Source organism: Phytophthora parasitica (genome assembly GCF_000247585.1).
Source record: "Phytophthora parasitica INRA-310 unplaced genomic scaffold supercont2.13, whole genome shotgun sequence".
Classification (NCBI taxonomy): domain Eukaryota; phylum Oomycota; class Peronosporomycetes; order Peronosporales; family Peronosporaceae; genus Phytophthora; species Phytophthora nicotianae.
The window spans coordinates 815,497-835,320 of record NW_008648999.1 but is presented as its reverse complement, the minus strand read 5'-3'; the positions used below and the strand labels follow the sequence as shown (position 1 = coordinate 835,320).

General features: G+C 51.6%; 9 protein-coding genes across 10 annotated transcripts; 4 read left to right on the top strand and 5 right to left on the bottom strand.

Moving 5' to 3' along the window:
* Positions 1-10: 10 nt before the first annotated feature.
* On the top strand, positions 11-423 carry PPTG_07912 (hypothetical protein; the record flags this gene model as incomplete). Its single annotated transcript, XM_008902290.1, has 2 exons — positions 11-22; positions 49-423. The coding sequence occupies 2 exons, from the start codon at positions 11-13 to the stop codon at positions 421-423; spliced, it is 387 nt and encodes a 128-aa protein (XP_008900538.1).
* A 284-nt stretch (positions 424-707) lies between these two features.
* On the top strand, positions 708-4,502 carry PPTG_07911 (hypothetical protein). The gene has a single exon (XM_008902289.1). It carries the CDS (start codon positions 831-833, stop codon positions 4,320-4,322), a length of 3,492 nt encoding a protein of 1,163 aa, XP_008900537.1. The 5' UTR covers positions 708-830; the 3' UTR covers positions 4,323-4,502.
* PPTG_07910 (hypothetical protein) lies at positions 4,289-5,249 on the bottom strand. The gene is made up of 2 exons (XM_008902288.1): positions 4,714-5,249; positions 4,289-4,651 (listed from the first exon to the last, which is right to left on the bottom strand). The coding sequence occupies exons 1-2, from the start codon at positions 5,202-5,204 to the stop codon at positions 4,486-4,488; spliced, it is 657 nt and encodes a 218-aa protein (XP_008900536.1). The 5' UTR covers positions 5,205-5,249; the 3' UTR covers positions 4,289-4,485.
* PPTG_07909 (hypothetical protein) lies at positions 5,242-6,798 on the bottom strand. Its single transcript, XM_008902287.1, has one exon. The coding sequence runs from the start codon at positions 6,735-6,737 to the stop codon at positions 5,457-5,459; it is 1,281 nt and encodes a 426-aa protein (XP_008900535.1). The 5' UTR covers positions 6,738-6,798; the 3' UTR covers positions 5,242-5,456.
* Positions 6,799-7,090: 292 nt separating this feature from the next.
* On the top strand, positions 7,091-10,361 carry PPTG_07908 (hypothetical protein; the record flags this gene model as incomplete). The annotated part of the gene is made up of 2 exons (XM_008902286.1): positions 7,091-7,186; positions 7,249-10,361. 2 exons carry the CDS (start codon positions 7,091-7,093, stop codon positions 10,327-10,329), a joined length of 3,177 nt encoding a protein of 1,058 aa, XP_008900534.1. The 3' UTR covers positions 10,330-10,361.
* A 37-nt stretch (positions 10,362-10,398) lies between these two features.
* On the bottom strand, positions 10,399-10,894 carry PPTG_07907 (hypothetical protein; the record flags this gene model as incomplete). Its single annotated transcript, XM_008902285.1, has 2 exons — positions 10,399-10,610; positions 10,669-10,894. 2 exons carry the CDS (start codon positions 10,892-10,894, stop codon positions 10,399-10,401), a joined length of 438 nt encoding a protein of 145 aa, XP_008900533.1.
* A 390-nt stretch (positions 10,895-11,284) lies between these two features.
* PPTG_07906 (eukaryotic translation initiation factor 1A, X-chromosomal) lies at positions 11,285-11,789 on the bottom strand (the record flags this gene model as incomplete). The annotated part of the gene is made up of 2 exons (XM_008902284.1): positions 11,285-11,604; positions 11,690-11,789. The coding sequence occupies 2 exons, from the start codon at positions 11,787-11,789 to the stop codon at positions 11,285-11,287; spliced, it is 420 nt and encodes a 139-aa protein (XP_008900532.1).
* A 244-nt stretch (positions 11,790-12,033) lies between these two features.
* Positions 12,034-18,313, top strand: PPTG_07905. 2 transcript variants are annotated; one of them, XM_008902283.1, is made up of 3 exons: positions 12,034-17,097; positions 17,158-17,587; positions 17,679-17,916. In XM_008902283.1, the coding sequence occupies exon 1, from the start codon at positions 12,163-12,165 to the stop codon at positions 16,585-16,587; it is 4,425 nt and encodes a 1,474-aa protein (XP_008900531.1). In that variant the 5' UTR covers positions 12,034-12,162; the 3' UTR covers positions 16,588-17,097; positions 17,158-17,587; positions 17,679-17,916. The 2 variants fall into 2 exon arrangements, with proteins under 2 accessions (XP_008900531.1, XP_008900530.1); XM_008902282.1 differs by having other exon boundaries at positions 17,158-18,313.
* On the bottom strand, positions 17,880-19,441 carry PPTG_07904 (hypothetical protein). Its single transcript, XM_008902281.1, has one exon. The coding sequence runs from the start codon at positions 19,216-19,218 to the stop codon at positions 18,022-18,024; it is 1,197 nt and encodes a 398-aa protein (XP_008900529.1). The 5' UTR covers positions 19,219-19,441; the 3' UTR covers positions 17,880-18,021.
* Between the last annotated feature and the right edge of the window lie 383 nt (positions 19,442-19,824).

Genomic DNA, 19,824 nt, shown 5'->3' with positions numbered 1-19,824 from the left:
GCCGGACTCAATGGTGGTGCCGGTCTTAATGCCAATGCTGGATTGAAGGCCAACGCCGGTCTCAACGCTGGCGCCGGACTCGATGCTAACGCAGGGGTGAAAGCTAACGCAGGGGTTAAAGCGAATGCAGGGCTCAACGCTGGTGCAGGACTGAAAGCTGATGCAGGACTGAAAGCTGATGCAGGACTGAAAGCTGATGCTGGTCTCAACGCCAACGCGGGCATAAATGCTGGCGCTGGGCTCAATGCTGGTGTGGACGTGAGCGCCGGAACCAAAGGTAACAGTGGCGGCAACACGGGCAGCTACTCGAAGGGAGCGGTGTCCCCCGCTACGTCAGCTCCGCACAAGACCTCTAACCAAGCGTCGCAGACGGCTGCACAGACGACCACCAAGACTGACGCCTACCGTCACCTACGCGCGTAAGCTCAAAGTGGGGTTTCATCATGAACCTCATCCTCACACCCTTCTCGGCTGAAGCGCCGAGATCTTGCCATCCGATGCCAGCACGGAATATGCATCACACTGCTTGTAGTCATGTAGTTGCAATGTACCTACCTAATGGAATGCTACGTAAGTTCATGAAATTCTTCAATTTTGCTTTTTGGTAGATGGTATCGTCGTCGGACAACAAATTAACTTTGATTGGTCATTATCTTTTTAACAAATCGAAATCCATCTTTTTCTAGCCAATCCACATCCGTCTCAGACCCAATCTAAACGTAGCATCGACTGGCTGGTGCAGACACTTCAAAGCATCAGCAGCACCAAAGGAAGTCCGTCCGTCGCGCTTCCTCTCTCTCTTTCTGGACGTCCCACAGCTCGTCTCCTTCATGGCCCCAGCCAAACGCAGACGCGGCGCAGCAGCTGCCAAAAAGAACGGCTCCGATGCTCCCTCTAAAGCCCCCGAGCCAGTAGAACAGAACGGCATCAAGGTCACACCCAACGCCGAGGCGCAGGCACTCTCTGAGACCCTCGCACGGCTCAAAACCGAGTACGAACCGATCATTAAGGAGCTGCAGGGGAGATTCAGCTTCATCCGTGCGCTGCTTATCGAGTTCTGGCCTGAAATGCAGCGCGACCCGCGCGATGAAGCGCAGCTGCCGGTCGAGGGCGACGCGCAGTGGTTCTGGTTCGCCGAGATGCAGTTTATGGTGATTTTCCTGTACGAGATCGCCTTCATGGAGTTCTCTATGAGCGTGACTAAGCCAGACTCCATCACACTGGAGCAAACGCAGGAAAAGACGACGCTGGCTCATCGTCAGGACATGGAGGAGCGTGTCAGCTTCCTATCACGACTGAAAAACTACGTGGACGACTTGGCCAAGTGCCGCTTAGCAGCCACCAAACAGACAGGCAAAAAATTGCCCCGTGTATTCCGCCTCGCAGACATGTACAAGCTCTCAACAGGAGAGACGACGTTGCTCCAGCTGCTCGTGGTCATGCAGGGCTGTCAGAGCAATGCTGTGCGTTGCCAGATCTTGGACGAGGACTCTCAACGGAGAGTTATGACGTGTCAGAGGCTGTCGGGGCTGTCGGAAGTGGACATCGCAGAGTTCCGAGACGATGAGCGCGAACACGTGAAGGAAGGCACGCTTATTGTGGACGAGGAGACGTACTGTACGAGTATCAGTCTGTCGAACATCTGTGTGCGTGTGCTGCTGGGACGGCACTTGACGAGTAATCAGGCGTTGAAGGTGAGTCAGACGGCGCTGGAGGAGCTACTTAAGGGCGAGGGAATGTCTTTCGGTGAGGTATTAGATACCTCGACGTCAGGTACTGGTACGTCGAACGTCACTGGACACAAACGCGACCGTAGTGATAAGGTGGACGAAGAACATGAAGAGGAAGAGGCTGAACACCACGGGATTAGTGAGAGTGAGGAGGAACACGAAGACCAGGAAGATCCCAGTGCGTCGGCGTTCTCGTTTATTGGCAAATACAAGACGGACAGCAAACGTGCCAAGCGTCAAGCGAAAGAAGATGAAAAACTGTTGCTGAAAGCTGCCGAGGCGGGCAGTGACAAGCACCATTTGCTGTCTTCTTTGATGGACTCGAGTGAACTGAAACCGTACAGTCCGGAGAACCAACTGGAGTATCTGGAGGACCGTTTCCAGGTTGTGGCGTTCGCGATCCGTGCGTCGGGTGCACGTGTGAAGGACCAGATGAAGGAAGCAGGCACGAAGCAGCCATGGGAATCGTCGGCACCTGCGTCTGCTGGTCGACGTGAACTCAAGGCCAAACAGCGCGTGTACAGCCGTCGGGCGCAGCATCGATTGGCTTTGACACGACGAGCTGGTCGTCCTTTGCCACGACTGGAGGAATTGGCGGCCAAGTTCAAGCTGAATCGCTTCGAACAGAATGTGATCGTGATGCTCATTGGCAAGACCATCTCTCCGGTGATCAAGAACCTCATTGACGGCGTGGACACGTCTCCAGTGCAGCGTATGGACGAGAGTGTGATCATCAACCAGATTCTGTCCATCTTCTGTGATACTTTCCAAGAACAAGTGGCGCATCGAGTCTTCTTCTACAAGTCTTCGCGTCTGCTCAGTCGCGGTCTCGTGAAGCTTCATAGAGGACGATGGCACTCGACAGCGGGAGATCTCGTGGATCAGCGTGTGGAACTAGACCGTCGTGTGTTGGACTGGGTTGTTGGTTTGGATACAGAGATGAATGAGTTGGTGGAAGGCTCGGATCTTTACACGCCGAAGGTGCAGCTGGACCAGGTGGTGCTGCCTGAAGAGCACAAGAGCACGATCTTAGAAACGGTGGAGAGTTACGAGAGCTTCCGGAGATATCGCAAGAAGAGCGGACTGGAGCAGGCAGGCATGGCGTATGGAGCTGGACTGGTGTTGTTGCTGTGCGGTGCCAGTGGAACTGGTAAGACTATGACGGTGAACGCTGTCGCTCACCACTTGAAAAAGCGTGTGCTACTAGTGGACTTCCCGTCACTGCAGGGTAAACGTCAAGAAGGTATGGAGACGGACGCAGACTTGCGCGGTCTATTCCGTGAAGCTGACATGAGCAACGCTGTGCTCTTCTTCGATGAGTGTGAGAACATCTTCCGACAACGTGACGGCGGAGGCGATCGGCTATTGAATGCGCTACTTACGGAGATCGAGCGATACGAAGGCATCGTGTTCCTTGCCACCAACCGGCCGTTTGACCTGGACGAGGCTATGCATCGGCGTATCACTGCCGTGTTCGAGTTCAAGGCACCTGACCACATCCAGAGACGGAAGATTTGGGACGTTTTGTTGTTGCGTGGCGCTTTGAAGACCGAGGAAGGCATCGACTGGGACGCGATCGCTCTCAAGTACGAGCTCAGTGGTGGCTTCATCAAGAACGCCATCCTCTCGTCCTTACTGAAGGCCATTTCAAGAAACGGCGAGGCGCCCGTCATCTCCCAAGCAGACATCGTAGCCGGCTGTGCGCTGCAGATGCGTGGCAGTCTACACATGAAGACGTTCGACCATCGCGTTGTGCCTACTAACGGACTGGACGAACTCATCGTCGAGAACTCCGTAAAGGACAAACTGCGTCGCATCGTGCAGTTCGAGAAGGCTCGCAGTGTTATCTACGGCCAGTGGGGCTTTGACTTTGGCCAGTCCAACAAGCAACAGAAAGGAGTGAGTGTGTTGATCTGCGGACCTGCAGGCATCGGCAAGCTGGACGCAGCCAAGGCGATCGGCTTCGAGATCGGTCGACCCCTCAAGGTCGTCAACTTTGGTCAACTGGCAGCAGACTCGGCGGCTGAGACTCGAAAGGCGCTTCGTGCTGTGTTCGACGACGCTCGACTGATGGATGCAGTGCTGGTGCTTACAGGCTTCGAGTCGTTCGGCAGTCACATTGAAGGAGGCGTCATCCCCATCGACAGTCTGGAGTCATCCCCTCGCTTCCGTATGGAGGTGATGAGGCTGCTGGAGCTCATGGACACGTTCCCTAGCACCACCATCTTGCTGGCCAATGTGGACAGAGCTGCAGCGTCGTCTCTTGTGCAGTCCGAGTTCTGTCGGCGGCTTAAGTTCGTGGTGGAGATGAGGAATCCCAACGCTAAGCTGCGTGAGAAGCTGTGGCGCTCTTGTTTCCCGCCTAAAGCGCCGCTGGACACCAAAAAGCCTATCGATTTCCAGCGTCTGGCTGAGCGCTATGATCTGAGCAACACGTCTATTAGTGACGCGGTGTTCCGTGCCGCTGCGAGTGCTGCTCTGCGGGAAGAGAGCAAGCGTGTGATCACGATGAAGGACCTGACTGATGCAGCTGAGATCGAGCGACAAAAAGCTCGTGGTGGCGCTGCTGCGATGGATAATCTCTTCGTCTAAGCATAATGAAAAGCCTATGTATGGAATGGATAACAGAGCGGACACTGTAGCAGAGATGATAGAGGTTGGAGACGGTAGTGGTTAACACGGCATCACCTTCATTCCTTCAGTTGATTGTCCTGATCGACCTGTTTTACTTTCGTCTTTGTCAATGGCATCAGCTCTAGATGATGAAGGGCAGGTCGTCACCGCTGGTAAAGTCCCGCACCACTTCGTTCTCTGTGATGGTCACGGTACGAATCACGCCGCCGGAGCTGCCGTCGCGCGCCATGGCGTGTGCCAGCGCCTTCTTGACAAACTGCTGGCACTCCTCCTTGGTCATATTCGGCCTAAAACACAAATTCAGTCAGCATTTCCCCACTCTACCACTCCAGCTCACTGTTCTACCCACCGATACTCCGAGTCCACGAGGCCGTAGATGTATGTAGAACCACTGCCTCCAATAGCAAAGTCCTGCTCCACCATAGCTCCACCGATGGGGATAGAGAAGACCTGGCCGCCCTTCACCGGGTCCCAGCCGGCCACGATGATACCAGCTAGCAGGCGATCCTTGTTGTGGTAGCACAGCGAGCGGAACAGGTTGGCAGCCGTCCCCACCTTAGGCAGGCGGCCTAGCTCCACACTGTGAGAGCTCAGATAGTAGCGCACGTAGTCGCTCAGAGCCTGCGTGTCCGCAGCCGAGCCCGAGCGACAACAGAACAGTCGGTCGTGCAAAGGTGTGAGTTTGTCACTCACGCGGTTGGCCACGTATGTGCCCGTAGACGTGCGCGAGTCAGCACCCAACACGACACCGCCGTTGAAGCGCACGGCGATGATAGAAGTACCGGCGTCCACCTCGCCAGGCTTGAGGTACGAGCCTTCGTCCACTTCCTGCTTGGTCATCTTAGATCCTTCGCTTCTCTGTATTGAACAGGGGGGCTATTGTGTAAGTTACACTGTAAGATTGTATTGAGGATTTTATGTTGCACGATCTTTTAGTGGAAAAGTTGCACATGCTGTGGGTTACACAAGAACTGTAATCGAGCATAATCTGGATTGAGGATTTTTTGTTCAGATCAAGTTGCACTCGTTGTGGACCACATAAACCTATTGAAAAGCAAACAGCTAAACTATGATCAAGCATGAACTTCAACTTTACTTGGGCGGCTTTTGGGAGTACGGCTTGAACGGCGTCGTGATGACAGTTAGGGCGGCGGTGCGAGCAACGAAGTCGCGCTCAGTCGGCGATAGGAAGGAGTTAGCGTTGTCGTAGTTGGCGTGGGCGTGGTCTTCGGCCACTTGCACCATCTTGTAGACGTGCTCGTCAGGGAATCCGGGCAGGGCGAGCGCCTTCTCACGCAACTGTGACCAGGATGGGAGCGCAGCGAGACAAGCTTCGAGGTCACCGGACGGACTACAGACGTCTTCCTCGCGGAAATCGCGGGATCGGGAGGTCACCAGCGCCGACAGCGCCACGTGCAGCCACACCCGCCACGCCTTCGCCTTGTCGGACGGCGACAGCAGATGCTCCAGTTGCTGGAGCGACCAGGCCGACGTGGCAGCGTGGAGAATGATGAAGTCGTTGTGCTTTAACATGACGTATAGCCACATTACAATGTCGAGAGCGTAGCTGCCGTCAAATTTGGAGAAGTCGAACTCGTTGATCTGATTCCAGATGAGAGCAAAAGCCTCAGGACTGTTGCGTTCCGGGTGTCCAGAGAATACGTTGACACCGCGCTGGATCCAGCCAATGTCGAGGTCCTTGACTGGCGAGATCGCAACGAGACGATCCTGCTCCGAGCGTAGGAATTCGTTGCTAGTGACTGCGGCCACGACTTCAAACACTGTTTGACGGGTGAATTGGCGCAGTGGCTCTTTAGGAAGCGCCATCTTTGGCTCATCAAACGGCAAGTAGCAGTGGTGCTGGTAGGCGAGTCCTTCAGCTACAAAACGGTCACCGCCTATGTGATACGCATAGCCCAGCTGGATAATTCCGTGCAGCAAAGCGCCAGCCAAGCCGCTGAAAAGGTTTGGCAAATGCTTGCGCACAGCTCCATCGACTCCGAGTTTCTTGACGTCGTGAGCGTAGTACGCAAGCAGAGCATCGTACTGCTGGCGCTTGCCCAGCAACGCTCGAGCTTCTTCATCCGAGAGGATATCGAGTGCTTCGACGTGCTCTACGACGTCTTCGTGGTCAGGGCCCTCGGCTTCGAGTTTTTGCGTGTAGTGCGCGGCGTAATCTGCGATCTTTTGTTCGTTTGCACCGAGATCATGTAGCGCCACAACTGCGTGCAGCAGGTGGTTGGACAGGTAGTTGCCGTACTCGATTCTGAAGCGGAGAGTCGAGTACTCTCGCGTTAGAGTTTGGCGAACTTGCTCAGCCGATAGCTTTGTTTGGACCGCGATATCAGCATCGGAGACTGGGGTGATGGCCATGGTTGCAAGCGGAGAGGTGAAGTTGGTTGGTGAGATGCGCTATTGCAGGCAAATTGAAAAATGACTAACCGACCACCATGTTTTCAATAGCTGTGTAGGATCACATTTGGTTGCATAGATTCTGGTGGTCGGACTTGGTGCGGTAGGACATTGGTGCTCGTCTCTTGGTGACTCATCTGATCGTCCACACCTTCACTCACGAAACTACATGAACATGTAGACGAATTTGCGCAAACAGAAAGCTTCAACGACTGTAACTTTGTCCATCAAGTCCTCGGCGAAATATTACGCTTGATGGTAAATTTAGCTGTACGGTTATAGGATGCCGAATTGAGCAGAATTTCGTAGGAGACATGCCCGATAAGGGGCTGAGAGATGCTCGGGAAGAGCAACAGGAGCTTGAGGCGCTGCATCGACTTGATGAGGAGTGCGTTCACCAACAACGAGCCGTAGGTTTATGAGTGAAGCTTGTGCGCTCGTGTTCCTGTTCTGACATTTTTTAATGACGCAGGGGAATTATCTCAAGGCCTTTGACTGTATGGAGCGAGCTCTTGTTCTGCGGCGGCACTTTTTTGGTATCGAAAGTGAGGAGGTCATACAGGCCTGTCGAGCACTTGCAGAGATGTGCAACCTCTTGGGCATGAGCTTTTTACAGCAAGACAATTACCCAGTGACTATTGACTTGCTAAAGAAGGCGGAGGTGCTTACTCAACGCCATCACCCGGTCGAACGAGCCACAACGCTTAACAACTTCGCATGTTACTACCGTCGACTGGGTAAACTTCACTCAGCTATGACGAGTCTGAAACACGCATTGGACCTAGAGAAGAAGCTGAAAAATGTCCGCAACGCTGCAGATACACAGTTGAACATGTGCGCCGTTCTATCGCAGCTAGGGAAGCATCAAGATGCTTTGGAGCATGCGCAAGATGCACTTATTACTCTACAGGAAGGATTTATCCACGACAAACGCAACGTATCTACTGATAATTCTACTGGAGATTCAACAAGACTTGATCGAATTTCGGTCATGTGCATTGCGTATCACAATATTGGAGTGGAGCAAGAATTTCTAAAGGAATATTCGGAATCCGTTGCAAGCTACAAGAAGGGAATCGGCTTGGCAGAGCAATATCTTGGCGCAGATCATTCAATCACGACCACCATCCGAAACTCATACCTTGCAGCGAAGCGAACTTTGGCTACTAAGGTGAAAGTTAAACCTGGCCCAGGTAATCACGATCAAAAGAGCCCTAAAGCTGGTGCAAGACTTGTATCGAGTCCTCGAGGTGGATCTCTTCGGATGCCAAGCCCTCTGTCGAACGAGAAAGATCATCGCAATGGCTTCCCAACACCACGTTCCATTATTACAGAAGCTTTATCAAGATCTCCTCTGTCAGCATTACCGTCACTCGAGGTACAAAGCCCTTCATGTGCAAGCAAGAAGAAGAAAAATACAGTACCCGATGAAGTGAAGAGTGCAGCTCCGTCGCTGTCCCCTACAGATCCATTTTTCAGCCCTCGGTTCAGATTTGATAGCGATATGACTCGACCAAAACCTAAAGTGCTCGCAAGCATCGCGAATCCCAGGTCAGCAGCACTAGCCGATGGGGAGGTACGATCTTCATCAAACAGCAGTAAGCGTGAAAGGAGGAAAAGCAGCGTGAAGAAGCCTCCATTGACAAGTGAAACCCGTCGAAATGGTAGAAAAATATCAACTGATGAACGCGTGAAGAATGCGACGACACCTCGAGAAACTGAGGAGAACTCGACTGCGAATGCGCCTTCACTGCTTAGTCCGACTCATGATAGTAGTGATGAAAAAGCTGGTGGTTATATCGATGGCTCCTCAAATGAAAGCATGAAACAAGAACGCAATGGTGAGATGCAGAATCTACCGGTGGCTGGTGGAATTGAAGGGACTGAAGTATCAACAGCTTTGACTATGTCAAATAAATCCTATCTGCCCGACGCCGTCACATGCGAAAAACACGAGATTAAGAGTAACGAGGAGTACAATGGTACAGCGGATTGCATTAGCCTTGTGGATCAAGAGTTGGATCGAAACATTCCTACGCCACACACAGTTTGTTCGGAAGATACCAGCCATGATATCCAGGCCAATGACCTGAATACTGATGGAGCAACCTCACCGGTGACAAATGTTATCGATAAAGTTACAGAAGTGAGTCTGCACACTTCTCTAACCGAGGTTAGTTCAGAGGAAGAAAATGCAATCATGGGTCCGGCATTTAAGCCGCAAGAGACAATCGAAAATCGCAATTCTCACGATCCTGCTTCTGGAATTGTAACTAATGATGACAGTGCGGAACCAAGTGATGGCGCTGTTAATGAGGTGGAAGGAGGCCAAGACCATAAAACACCAAAGCCGAATACCTTAGTGGATACTTACGACGAAGTCACGGTTGTTTCCGATTCTATTGAAGAAATTCCTAAGGAGCAGTCTCGTCACCTTGTAGTAGATGCCAGATATTATGGTAACGCTGAAGTCGATGCCGGCTTTGCCGATCAAGGTGTAGATGGAACTATGAACACTGGAAGTTCAGTCGACGAAGCAAAAGCTAACGTTGATGAAAGGAACCCTCATTACTCTCATGAAACTTTAGATGTCGAGAGCGCACAAACTAACGTTCCAGACGGCCGAAGCGCCCTCGAGTCAGCACTCGCCGTCTCGGCTGAGAACACTGTAGATCTTGAGAATGCTGAAATTCACAATACGAACGAGGTATCATCCGAAATGAATCCCGAGACTGCCATTGAAAACCATGCAATAGATGAAGATGGTGAGGCATTTACTTTATCGGAAGACCAGTCTCATTTATCAGCTACTGATGTAGAAGAAGTCGACAGCGCTATCCCCGATGGTTTTCTTTCAGCTAATGATTCAAACCCCAACGATATTGAAGCTGCAATTCCTGTAGAGCCATCGACTAAAGATCAAGTTAGTTTACTTGATGAAGGCCAAGGGAACTCACTGGTTGACGCACAAGAGCAGTCTTTCGATCAAGACTCGATTCAACCAGAGTCATCGGATGCTGTTGATGAATGTGCAAGTGCAGCGATTGGCCACGAGGCCCAAGTGAACCATCTATATATTGAAGATCACGGATTGAGCGAAGAGTTCCATCCCACGATAGAAAGTTACGAAGCTGGAGCTTATTATGACGAGAACTGCACTGTAGTTGCAGTCGACACTCAAGGAAATGCATACGAACGTGATGAAAAAGTAGATCACCAACTATCGGAACAGGAGTTTGTCGATCAAACTGAACAAGTTGTTGATAGCTACGAACGACAAGGTTACGAAGCCGTGGAAACGCCATACAGTGGCGATACTCAGCAAGACTGGAGCGAGCCTTTCGTAGCTGAACATGCAGCGGAATACAGCGATTATTATCAAGACGCCTCAGTACCTTGGCAAGAAGAGCAGCAGTCTTATGTTGACTATGCTGATAGCATCAGCGATCAAGCGCATGAAGGTGAAGTTTCAGATCTCCCTACCAGTGTTGATCCGAATACTAGCGCTGCCGACGTTGCCATCAATGCTGAAGATGCTGTAGCAACCGAGTGAGCCCACCTCACAAACTAATAAATCATTTGCGCAAAATATGTTTTCTATATTGAAGCTGCTAGATCTTCTTCACATGCGAAACAATTCGTGCCGCAGCCTTGTGAGAGTAGTCAGCAGTAATTGCCGCAAGTCCGGATTTGCCACACTCTCCACGTCTTCTTCAGTAAGGAACGCGATGCTGCTTAGCGTCCGGTACCCACGCCGCTCCAAATCAACTCCAAATGCTGTCAATTCCGGGTGACACGCTGCCATCCACTGGATCACTTCGCCTTGCTCGCACACTGAGGTATACACATTGTCAGTATCCTATTTAGAAATGTCCACTCAACGCAAACGCACCCATGCTGAAGATGGTAGCGCTCTCCTGAGCGTCCGACAAGCGCCTCCTGACCCGCGGACTTAACGCAGTCTCTCCATCTTCTTCTAGTCGAGAACTCGCCTTCTTTAGCTGACGAACCTGCGGGTCGACGTCGATCTTCACCTTGTGCTCCGGCTTCACTGGCACCGCAGCACGAGGTGCAGCCGTCGACGACATCGGAACAGCCTTCATGCTCGTCGGAGGCATCACAATTATTGCTTCACTCGCCCCAAATTGGCGCCATCAACTGCATCATCTCATGCCGAGGCCATGAACCCTGACAAAAACAGCACTCGTCCTTGCCTCTAATAATACACAACAGCAACTTAAGCAAGAAGAATAGTCCGATCCGAGCCACAAAATGAATACATCGCATTGCAGGCGACACCACCCGGTCTTCTCGCACTCTATCCGCGCGTCCGAGCGAGTACTTCACTCTCTCTGTCCACCTAGCTATACTAGCAGCAGCGACCGACAGCATGGCAGAAGAGGTACAATAACCCTCTCCCACCTCCTCGTCTGTTCTTGGATTGCGTAGCAGCTCTAGACCGCCATAGCAACCCAACGCAAGTCGTCTGTATTTTCTCTGTTGCCTGCTTAGATGTCGTCGAAGTCGAAACCAATGTCGTCCTCACCGTCGCCCTCCATGGCCATGTCCACTGCCGTTTCGTTAATACGTGCGTTATCTGGCAGCTCTCCGTAGGCCTTGAGACTACGAGCCTCGTCAGCGTTGTATTTATGAATGATGTCCACCTTGCCGTCCTGGTACTCGCGCAGACTCACGAGGATAATGTCACCAGCGCCGACCCACACTTTTTTGCGCATTTTGCCGCGGATGTGGCCAAGACGTGTCACGCCGTCGAAGCAGTAAGCCTCCAGACGGCCGTTACCCAGCATTCGTACAACCTGTGCATATTCTAAGTATACAATGTATACATTAGTTCGATGTATACAAGCCAAAGCTTTACGTTTATAGTGCCGTTTAGCAGCGGGAAAACGCACCCTGTCCCTCCTCCTTGAACTCGAGCTCGCGCTTGTTCTCCTCGTTGTCGTTCTTTCCGCGGCGGCGGTTCTTGCCCCCCTTTCCTTTGTTCTTCGGCATCTTCGCTCCTTCGCTGTCGAATCCGAACTGAGGTGGCAGCCATCTTCGGGTGGTTCGCACGCAAGACACTTTGGACCAATCACGCCCTTGAAATATTCTTTCTGCCAATCATATTGTGTAAATTGCCACCTAGCCCTCTTCTCTACCATTGTCTAATTCGGTAAATATGGATTAAAAGCGGTAAAATAACGCAAGTCACGTCTGATCCATTGGCTAGAAATGCAATTCTCGCCATCCTTGAAATGACGTTCACTCTTTGCATGTGCGCACTCGACGTGCGATCCTTACTCTTCCTGGCGCCGTATCCCCGCTCTCCCGCTCCTTGTCGTCATATACACTAATCTCACCCTATCTGCATCTATTTCTCTTTGTAATGGCGTCTCCTGCGCCTTCGCCCGTGCCTTGGCGGCGTCGCGAGGTTTTGTCGCGCTCTAACTCGCGGCCTCCGAACTACCCTCTGCGCCGCTCCGTGGACGCTAGCTCCAGCTACAACACATTTCGAGGCAGCACCAGCAACCTATCGAGTATGGCGTCTTCCTATCCAGTGCTAGGTCTGTCCACGCTGGCGGCGCGTAAGCGGCTACTTCAAGCCATCGAACGCAAGATCCGCGAGAAAGAGAGCTCGTCAAACGTCACGACCGAGTTCCGGGATCCATTCTCACTACTTCTAGCGCTCTGCGCCACCTTCCGATTCACAGATTCGGCCAGGCGCTTTGCAGAGATGGAGAAGGACCGAGGTTCGGCCGCAGTGGGGGAAGGACTGTTCCTAGTCGCCGCCGCAGCTGGCAACGTGCTGCTTAACATGACGCAGAAGCGTCGACATCATGCAGAGATGGCCGAAAGAGTTCGAGTAGCCGTGCAACAGATGCAGATAGATAGTGACAAGAAGAAAGAGGAGGAGGAGGACCAGGGCCCACCCATTTGGCTGGGCAGTGGATTCGAGCCGACAGTGCTGCTGCCTTCGAACAGCTACGTCGCGTGCTACCGAGACAGTCAGTGGCAGCGACTGCCTATGAATTTGTTGGTGGAAGGAGATGTGGTAGGCTTAATGAGTGGAGATATTGCACCGGGAGAAGTGCGACCTGTGGAAGTGGATGGAAATGAAGAGCAACAAGTGTATCCGAGGGGATGCAAACTGCCGTCCTGGACGAGAAGACACGCGAAGGATACTACGAGATGCACGGCCACGTTTGATCCGCCGTTGCTATTGGATTTGTGTGGTGAGATGCGGATTTTTGAGATGCTGGAGACGCCCGTAGTGAGGGATATTGAGGACGCGTTGTTTCGAATTAACAGGCCTGTGACTCCGACGCAGAAGCTACAGGCACAGGCAAGACAGCTGGCGATTTATATCTGCACGTTGTATTCGGTTTTGGTGCTAGTGGCCATTGGGCTGCGTGTGGTGGTGCAGCATCGGTCGTTGGACACCACGCTTACCCACATTTTGCTCGGACCTATTGGGATTTGGTTGTGTTTTGCGTCGTTGAACACGCCGCTAGTCTTATTTGTCGCCGAGGCCGCTGCAACAGCATCCATCCTAGGATCATTTGATGATATCTTGGCACCGAAAGATGCCAAAAAGCAGGAACAGGCTGCGGAAACAGCCACTGATGGATGTGATGAGGAAGAAACACCAGAGAAATCTGCATCGAAAACGAATGAAGGCACACCAAAGGTGCCCAAGAAAGACCCACGACGTCAAGATGAGCTTGTGTCCAGTATTGATAGCGCGATGGCATCAATCTTGAAAGCTACAGCGTTTGCGCCGCCAGATATCTACGACGTTGAAGACCGTGAAAAAATGCGCTCGGAGAAGGCTCAAAAGCAGTCGGCGACCATGCGATCGCTGCAGTATTTTCTAGTGGTGCTTCGGTTTCGAGTCATGCACTGTGGCCTTGCGCATGTATCTGACCAGCGGCATCTTCCTGTGCCATTTCGGTCATTCCGCCTCTTGGAACGCTTGGGTAGCGTCACGATGCTGTGTTGCTTTGACGACGACATTTTATGCGAGCAAGCACCGTCTGTGGAAGAAATATTTCTTCTAAACGACAAACAAAGCAACAATTCCACAGTTTTGGACTTGCATGCTGAGCGAAATTGTGACACTGGGCTACAATTCGAGGACCCCAAGTGGAAACAACACTTACCATCGCTAAAGCCGATTGGGTTGGCTATTATGGTGAACGATGACGAGAATCCGGCGCGACACTACGAGGAGAACATGCGCTATCTTGTGAATGAAGGACTCTGTCCTGTTGATGATGGTGATACAAGAGATCCGTACTTGCGTAGCTGTATGCAGCGACTATCAGCTCACATTCGGATGCTTCCCTTCCCGAAGCATTTACTGAATCTCTCACGTGAAATGGGCTTCTCAGTCGCTGATGATTTGGCGTCGTTCCAGAGGAGACAGTCCATTCACATTATTTGTCCTCAACTGGCGCATCATGAACACACAAATGATCATCACGACCAGGGTCAGGAAGATACACGATACCGGGGGAATCTCAAGTCGCATCTCTATTCTACCGTGGTGCTTGACAAGCGCTCGCATCGCCACCAATTACTGTCACGTGGCCACCCAACGGTCGTGTTGGCTCATTGCAGCGAATACTGGGATGGCAAGTCAATATGCCCGCTCACTAGTGAAAAACAACGCGCGATCCTCGACATGTATAACCAGTGGCGCGTTGAGGACTTGGACTGTATCGCGTTTTCTTACGTTCCCGTGCCTCACAAGCTCAATAGCCTGTTCAGCCGTCATGGTTCTAGCAGCAACGGAGGAAGTTTTATTGAGTCACCGAACACTGGACCAAGTCGCAGATTGGGTGGCACTCTACCGCCAGTGTATCTCGTTGATGATAGCGCGGCCAGTGAGTTGAACTCCCCACAGTCTATGGCTCCGCGGAACAGCATGCCGTTCTCCAGCAGCTTGAGTGAAGATCAAGGATATGGCCGGGATAACAGACGTATGAGTTATTCGGGTCCAGCATCACCTTTAGCCTCCCCAGACTCAGTAGATGACATGTCGCTAGATCAAGAATCAATCTCAGGCGTACGAGCAGCCAAGTCTGCAGGGGCTCCTCCAAGCGGACAGATCACCCCTCCTTCTAAGCGACGTGGACATCTTACAATGAGTGACCTTGAGTCGTCGGTGGGGCTTCATCCATCAGAAACAAGCTCTGTTGAGAAGGATTCAATGCTCTGGCGCATCCAAGACGACCAGATCTTCTTGGGCATGGTCGCGACTGGCGTCCAACCGAAGCAGCATACCCCTGACTTTATCGAAGACTTGAATGCGTGTGGCATTCGATTCGTGTACTTCTCTCCGCGCAATATGCGTAGAAGTAAACTACTCGCCGAGAAAATGGGCATCGAAACGGACTGGAATTGTGCTATATCACTTCGCCCATTGGAAAGTGATGGCCCGGATCCTCATCGCATGACATCAAACTACTCGGATTGGGACGTGAAAGCTCGACTACCGCACGGAGTTGAGGCGATCAAGCGACATCTGGGTGAGGTGGATAACGTCCCATTGCTGGTGTCACTTTACACGGATAGCACGCCTGATACGATCAGTGAGATGATTTCGATCTTTCAGGAAAACCACGAGGTGGTTATGGGTGTTGGTTCGTCACTGAAGGAAAGCAACGCGCCACTGTTCTCGAAGGCGGATCTGGCGGTAGCCTTACAGGGTGGTGTGCACGCGTTCTTCGACAAGCCGCTTCCAGAAGGAAAGGAACTTCCAGTGTTCTCTGATGAGGATGTTCAGTTCAGTCACATTTTAAACACACTGGCATGTGCCTTTCGTCTCAAGAGTGCTCCAGATGACGCTGGCATCCAAGAAAAGCAACGCTCCGAGTCCAAGGATAATGCAACTATGGATGGAACTGCTAGCGTGGCCCATCTAATTGAGCTCATCCGGCTGGGACGACGTATGCTCACGAATTTCCATCAGATGAACACGTTCATGTTCGTCTCGCAGCTTTTTATCGCCAGCGTCATCCTCGCGTCCTACGCAATACCGTTCCCACACGTACCGCAGCTATCGTGCGCCTCCATTTTCTGGTTGCTATGGGTTTTGGTGCCAGCTCTCGGTTTGTCCATGCTTGCGTCTGCAAGCGAGAAGGGCATCATGAAGAAGACTCCACGCAAGAACGAAGAGTTCGACACCGAAGAGGATCTGCCGCGGCTGGTCGCCTACTTTGTGGGACGTCATGTGCCTTCGGTATTGCTGTCCATTGCCGTGTTCGAGTGCTTACTTGGGTTTTCTCTACAAGCATCCAACGTTACTGATCCAAACATCTTTGGAGAAAAGTTTCGTGGTTACGGATGGGCGGATTTCGTTCTAGACAGTGAATTGGTGACTATGGTGCCAAGACCCGCCGTTGTTTCGGCCGCAGTGGATCGTGCTGAAGCTGGTATGTTGCTGATGATAGGCATCTGTATCGTAACCTCGTCTTGTGGATATCTGTACCGATGCGAGAGTATGTTCAAGCTATCTCCATTCCGAAACATCATGTGGGTGACGACAGTATGTTTGCTGCTGTTCTTCCAGTTTTTCCTGAGTATGCTCCTTGCGGGAGTCGCTGGTGCAGATGGAGTTACTCTTTGGCATTTTGTGAGCCAGTCAGTACCTTGGATTTTCTGGGTCGTAACTTTGGGTGTGTGGCCCTTGGCGATCTTAGTCATTGACGAAGCAATCAAGATGCATGACAAACGACACCTTGTGCGCTATGACAAGTTCCTTCGGATGCAATTTGACACTCGCCTTGGTATGTGGAGCCCCAAGTAATTTGATCCGTGAGGGGTGGGCAACGAGATACATTCGATTAAGCATTTGAAATGGGCTAACTCTCATTCACCGCGTCCAAGTCACTTCTCGATGTCCGGATTGCAAGCGCTACCTTTTGAATCTCTGGTATCTCTGGATTGCGATGCATGTATGATCCGGAAATCACACGAGTACCCGCGTTCGTGTGTTGTAGCACATGCATTCGTGGCTTGTGGAAGTTCAAATGGCCTGTGCCACACGGTTAAGCGTCATTTTTATGGGGATACTTGAACTCGAGATTTTGAAAATCGTTCATCCAAAACGGAAGACTTTGCGCATTGTACATGCGAAGAAAATACGGGGACAAGACAAATAATTGCACGAAACGAGAAGCTAACCTACATGAATTCAAGGAATCGACTTTTGGGGAAGTGTCTGGTAGGGGTTGACAATCCGGATAACACTAAGCGCGCTGGAAATTGCAAACTCCTCGTAACTCTGTGGCGCGCTGTTGACATCGATGAGAATTTGGTAAGGAAATTTTTGATTGTACTTGTTGTCCACGATGATAAGTGTAAACAACACGCTCAGGATATGGCGAGGGCTTGGCGCGAGAGTCTGCTACGGCATGAAACGTCAATGTCGATCATGTGACGCCGAAGATGACGATACACAGGGCAAAACCTTTGGTACAAGCTTCTGGACACCCACAACCCTGATGAGTTCGTTGTTTGGCGGAGACGCTATTCTTTGGACATGATATTGGGACGTTGCAGGCACAATCTCAGCGATAGCAAAACGACAGATTTATACCAAAGCGCACGTTCGAAGTGAGGTCGGAATCGTACAACATTGGCGAATGTTCTCGTTTGATGCTCAAAACTGCTCTGTCATAGTTCTTCCTGGTACGTCGTAAAGACTACGTGGTCGAAGTGGAACAAGAAGTAACAGAACAGCAAAATTTGTAAGTACTTGTCTGGGGTACAAAAAAAAACTCGACGTCCTCGTGGAAAGCTTCGGTGTAAGCAGCATATCATGCAGTGTCGTCACTTTTACAATGAACTCACTTCGTTTGCTGGAACTAAACGGAAATTTTGGATACGTTGCGCTAGCCACTTCACGGCTGAAGTCGTTTACACAACTGCTCTTTGTCCTCGAAGATCTTTTCTGAAAGAATACAGTCGAAAATCTTTGGTTTGATCATGCAAATGGTCATTCTTCTGGGTTATCCTGAAGTGCGGGATTTGAGCTGGGACGCAGGTTTGACCGCAATAAACTCGCCTTCATGCGCGGTTGGCAGAATAACAAAGGTTCTCGTAGCTCAGTGTCCGTTGCATGTTCATTTTCCTGGAAGTTTGTGACTGGTTTGCTACAGTTGTTCACCCACACAATGTAAGTCACTAGTAGGAAGGATCAATTATCTTGATAAGTACAGTACTGGTACGTCCTGTCGTCCTAATTGGTAATACGCTCCATCTCCAGGCTCGCCAAAATGAAGGCTCCCTCACCGAGGGCGTGGTTGTGCACGATCGGCCTGCCAACATAGTACTCGTATGTCGCCGTCGAGTTGAGGCTGCACACCGCCACAGTTCCGTTCCAGCCCAGGGTGCCGTTGTGGTAGTCGAGGAGGAAAGCACCACTCTTGACAGTGTAGTCATAGGCTTTGGTCGCGGTGTTTAGAAGCTTGCCGGCTTTGTCTTTGAGCATACCGAGACGCAGACCCTTGAGAATAGAAAACGTGTACAGCATCGTGGAAGAGCTCTCGAGGAAGTTCCCTTTTTTACCACCGAACGTAGGAAGTTGCCACCAGACACCCGTGGCCTTGTCGGCGTAGGTAGCGATGCTCGTGCAGAGTTGAGAGGCCTGGAGCTGGATCTCCTTGGTCAGACGCACACAAGCGGCATTGGATCCGCCATAACAGTCTCCGAGCTTCTCCCACGCGTTGACTAGACCAGCGAGGTACCAGCCCAGCGATCTGCCCCAAACGTAGGGACTAGCACCAGTAACCTTGTTGGCCCACACCGCCGTCTTGGAGGCGTCGTAGCCGTGCACCACCAACGCAGTGGACTTGTCGTAGGTATTACGGTAAAGCAGCTCGATCTGCAATAGCATATCCTCGTACGACCAGCCCGGTGCAGTGGCCATGTAGGGCAGGAACGACACTGTGCCGTCGAGGTACGACCAGTTCGGGTAAACGTAGTACCAGAAACCATGGTACTGGTTGCGGTTCTGCAGGGTCAGAGAGGAGTTGAGCAACGATAAGGTATCTGACTCGGCTGTTGTGAGAGTGCCCTCAGTTGCGTTGATATGGAGGAGGGCCTGGCCGATGGTAAGTCGGTCCATGGGCATTTTAGCCGCGGCTTCGGGGCTCTTGAAGGACGGTGAAATAGACGTTACGATCGAGTCTGCGTATGTCGTGAAGTTGGCGACGCGTTCCGAGTCACCGTCCTGGCCGTGGGTGTGTAGCCATGACTGAATCGCGAGGGCGAGGACACCCGACTCGAGGGTGCTGGTCACGGCGCCCGACGACACCACACCCTGCTTGCGGCTGATCACGCTCTCGATCATCCGCGTCGAGTACAGAAAGTCATTCGATGCGGTCGTGACGGCGGCAATGGCGGCTGCGATGAAGGGGAAGAGAAAGCTCTTCATGGTGCTGGTAGAATGACTTCTGATCGGCACTGACTCACTGCTGTCTGTTGTGGAAGTGGTAGTTCGACTTGTTGGCGATGCCAACTTGCCATGGTTGTGGCCGTGACTCACGGCTGCTTACTTTGATTATTCTACGGTCCTGTCGTATTCTTGTAAGAAATGAAGCGAGATGTGCTCCAACAAATGGCGAGACATTCGCACTGGACGTTATCTCGCTTTGTCTCGGACCACGGATTCCTTTTACTTCAGAAGTAGTACTGCTGGTTGACTGGCATAGACATGTACCCCGGCTCAGGGTAAAAACCTGTCATACTTCTTGACTAATGCCGTGCCGTGCCCGGAGAAGCTCTGAATATTTGCGAATTAGCGTTTAGTTTAACTACTGTAGTTTATTTGACGTGACCAGTGGACGTAAGTTTGTTGCTGAGCAAGGCGGCCGAGGGCAACTTGCCACTTCTAAGTGAAAATCAATTTTTCAGCCAATCAAGCTTCGGTATAAGGAATGTTGTGCGAAGGTCGCTTTTCACAGACTGGGTCAACATTCGCTGATTTTGAATAAACGTAAGACGGGTTATAAAGTTTTCCGTTTTATAATTTGAATTTTCC

Bases quoted from the DNA above. Each gene is read 5' to 3' on its own strand.
- PPTG_07911 (XM_008902289.1), top strand. From the start codon at position 831: ATGGCCCCAGCCAAACGCAGACGCGGCGCAGCAGCTGCCAAAAAGAAC.
- PPTG_07910 (XM_008902288.1), bottom strand. From the start codon at position 5,204: ATGACCAAGCAGGAAGTGGACGAAGGCTCGTACCTCAAGCCTGGCGAG. The intron at 4,652-4,713 runs GTGGGTAGAACA...TTTGTGTTTTAG, and splicing joins CTCGTGGACTCGGAGTATCG to GCCGAATATGACCAAGGAGG.
- PPTG_07909 (XM_008902287.1), bottom strand. From the start codon at position 6,737: ATGGCCATCACCCCAGTCTCCGATGCTGATATCGCGGTCCAAACAAAG.
- PPTG_07905 (XM_008902282.1), top strand. From the start codon at position 12,163: ATGGCGTCTCCTGCGCCTTCGCCCGTGCCTTGGCGGCGTCGCGAGGTT.
- PPTG_07904 (XM_008902281.1), bottom strand. From the start codon at position 19,218: ATGAAGAGCTTTCTCTTCCCCTTCATCGCAGCCGCCATTGCCGCCGTC.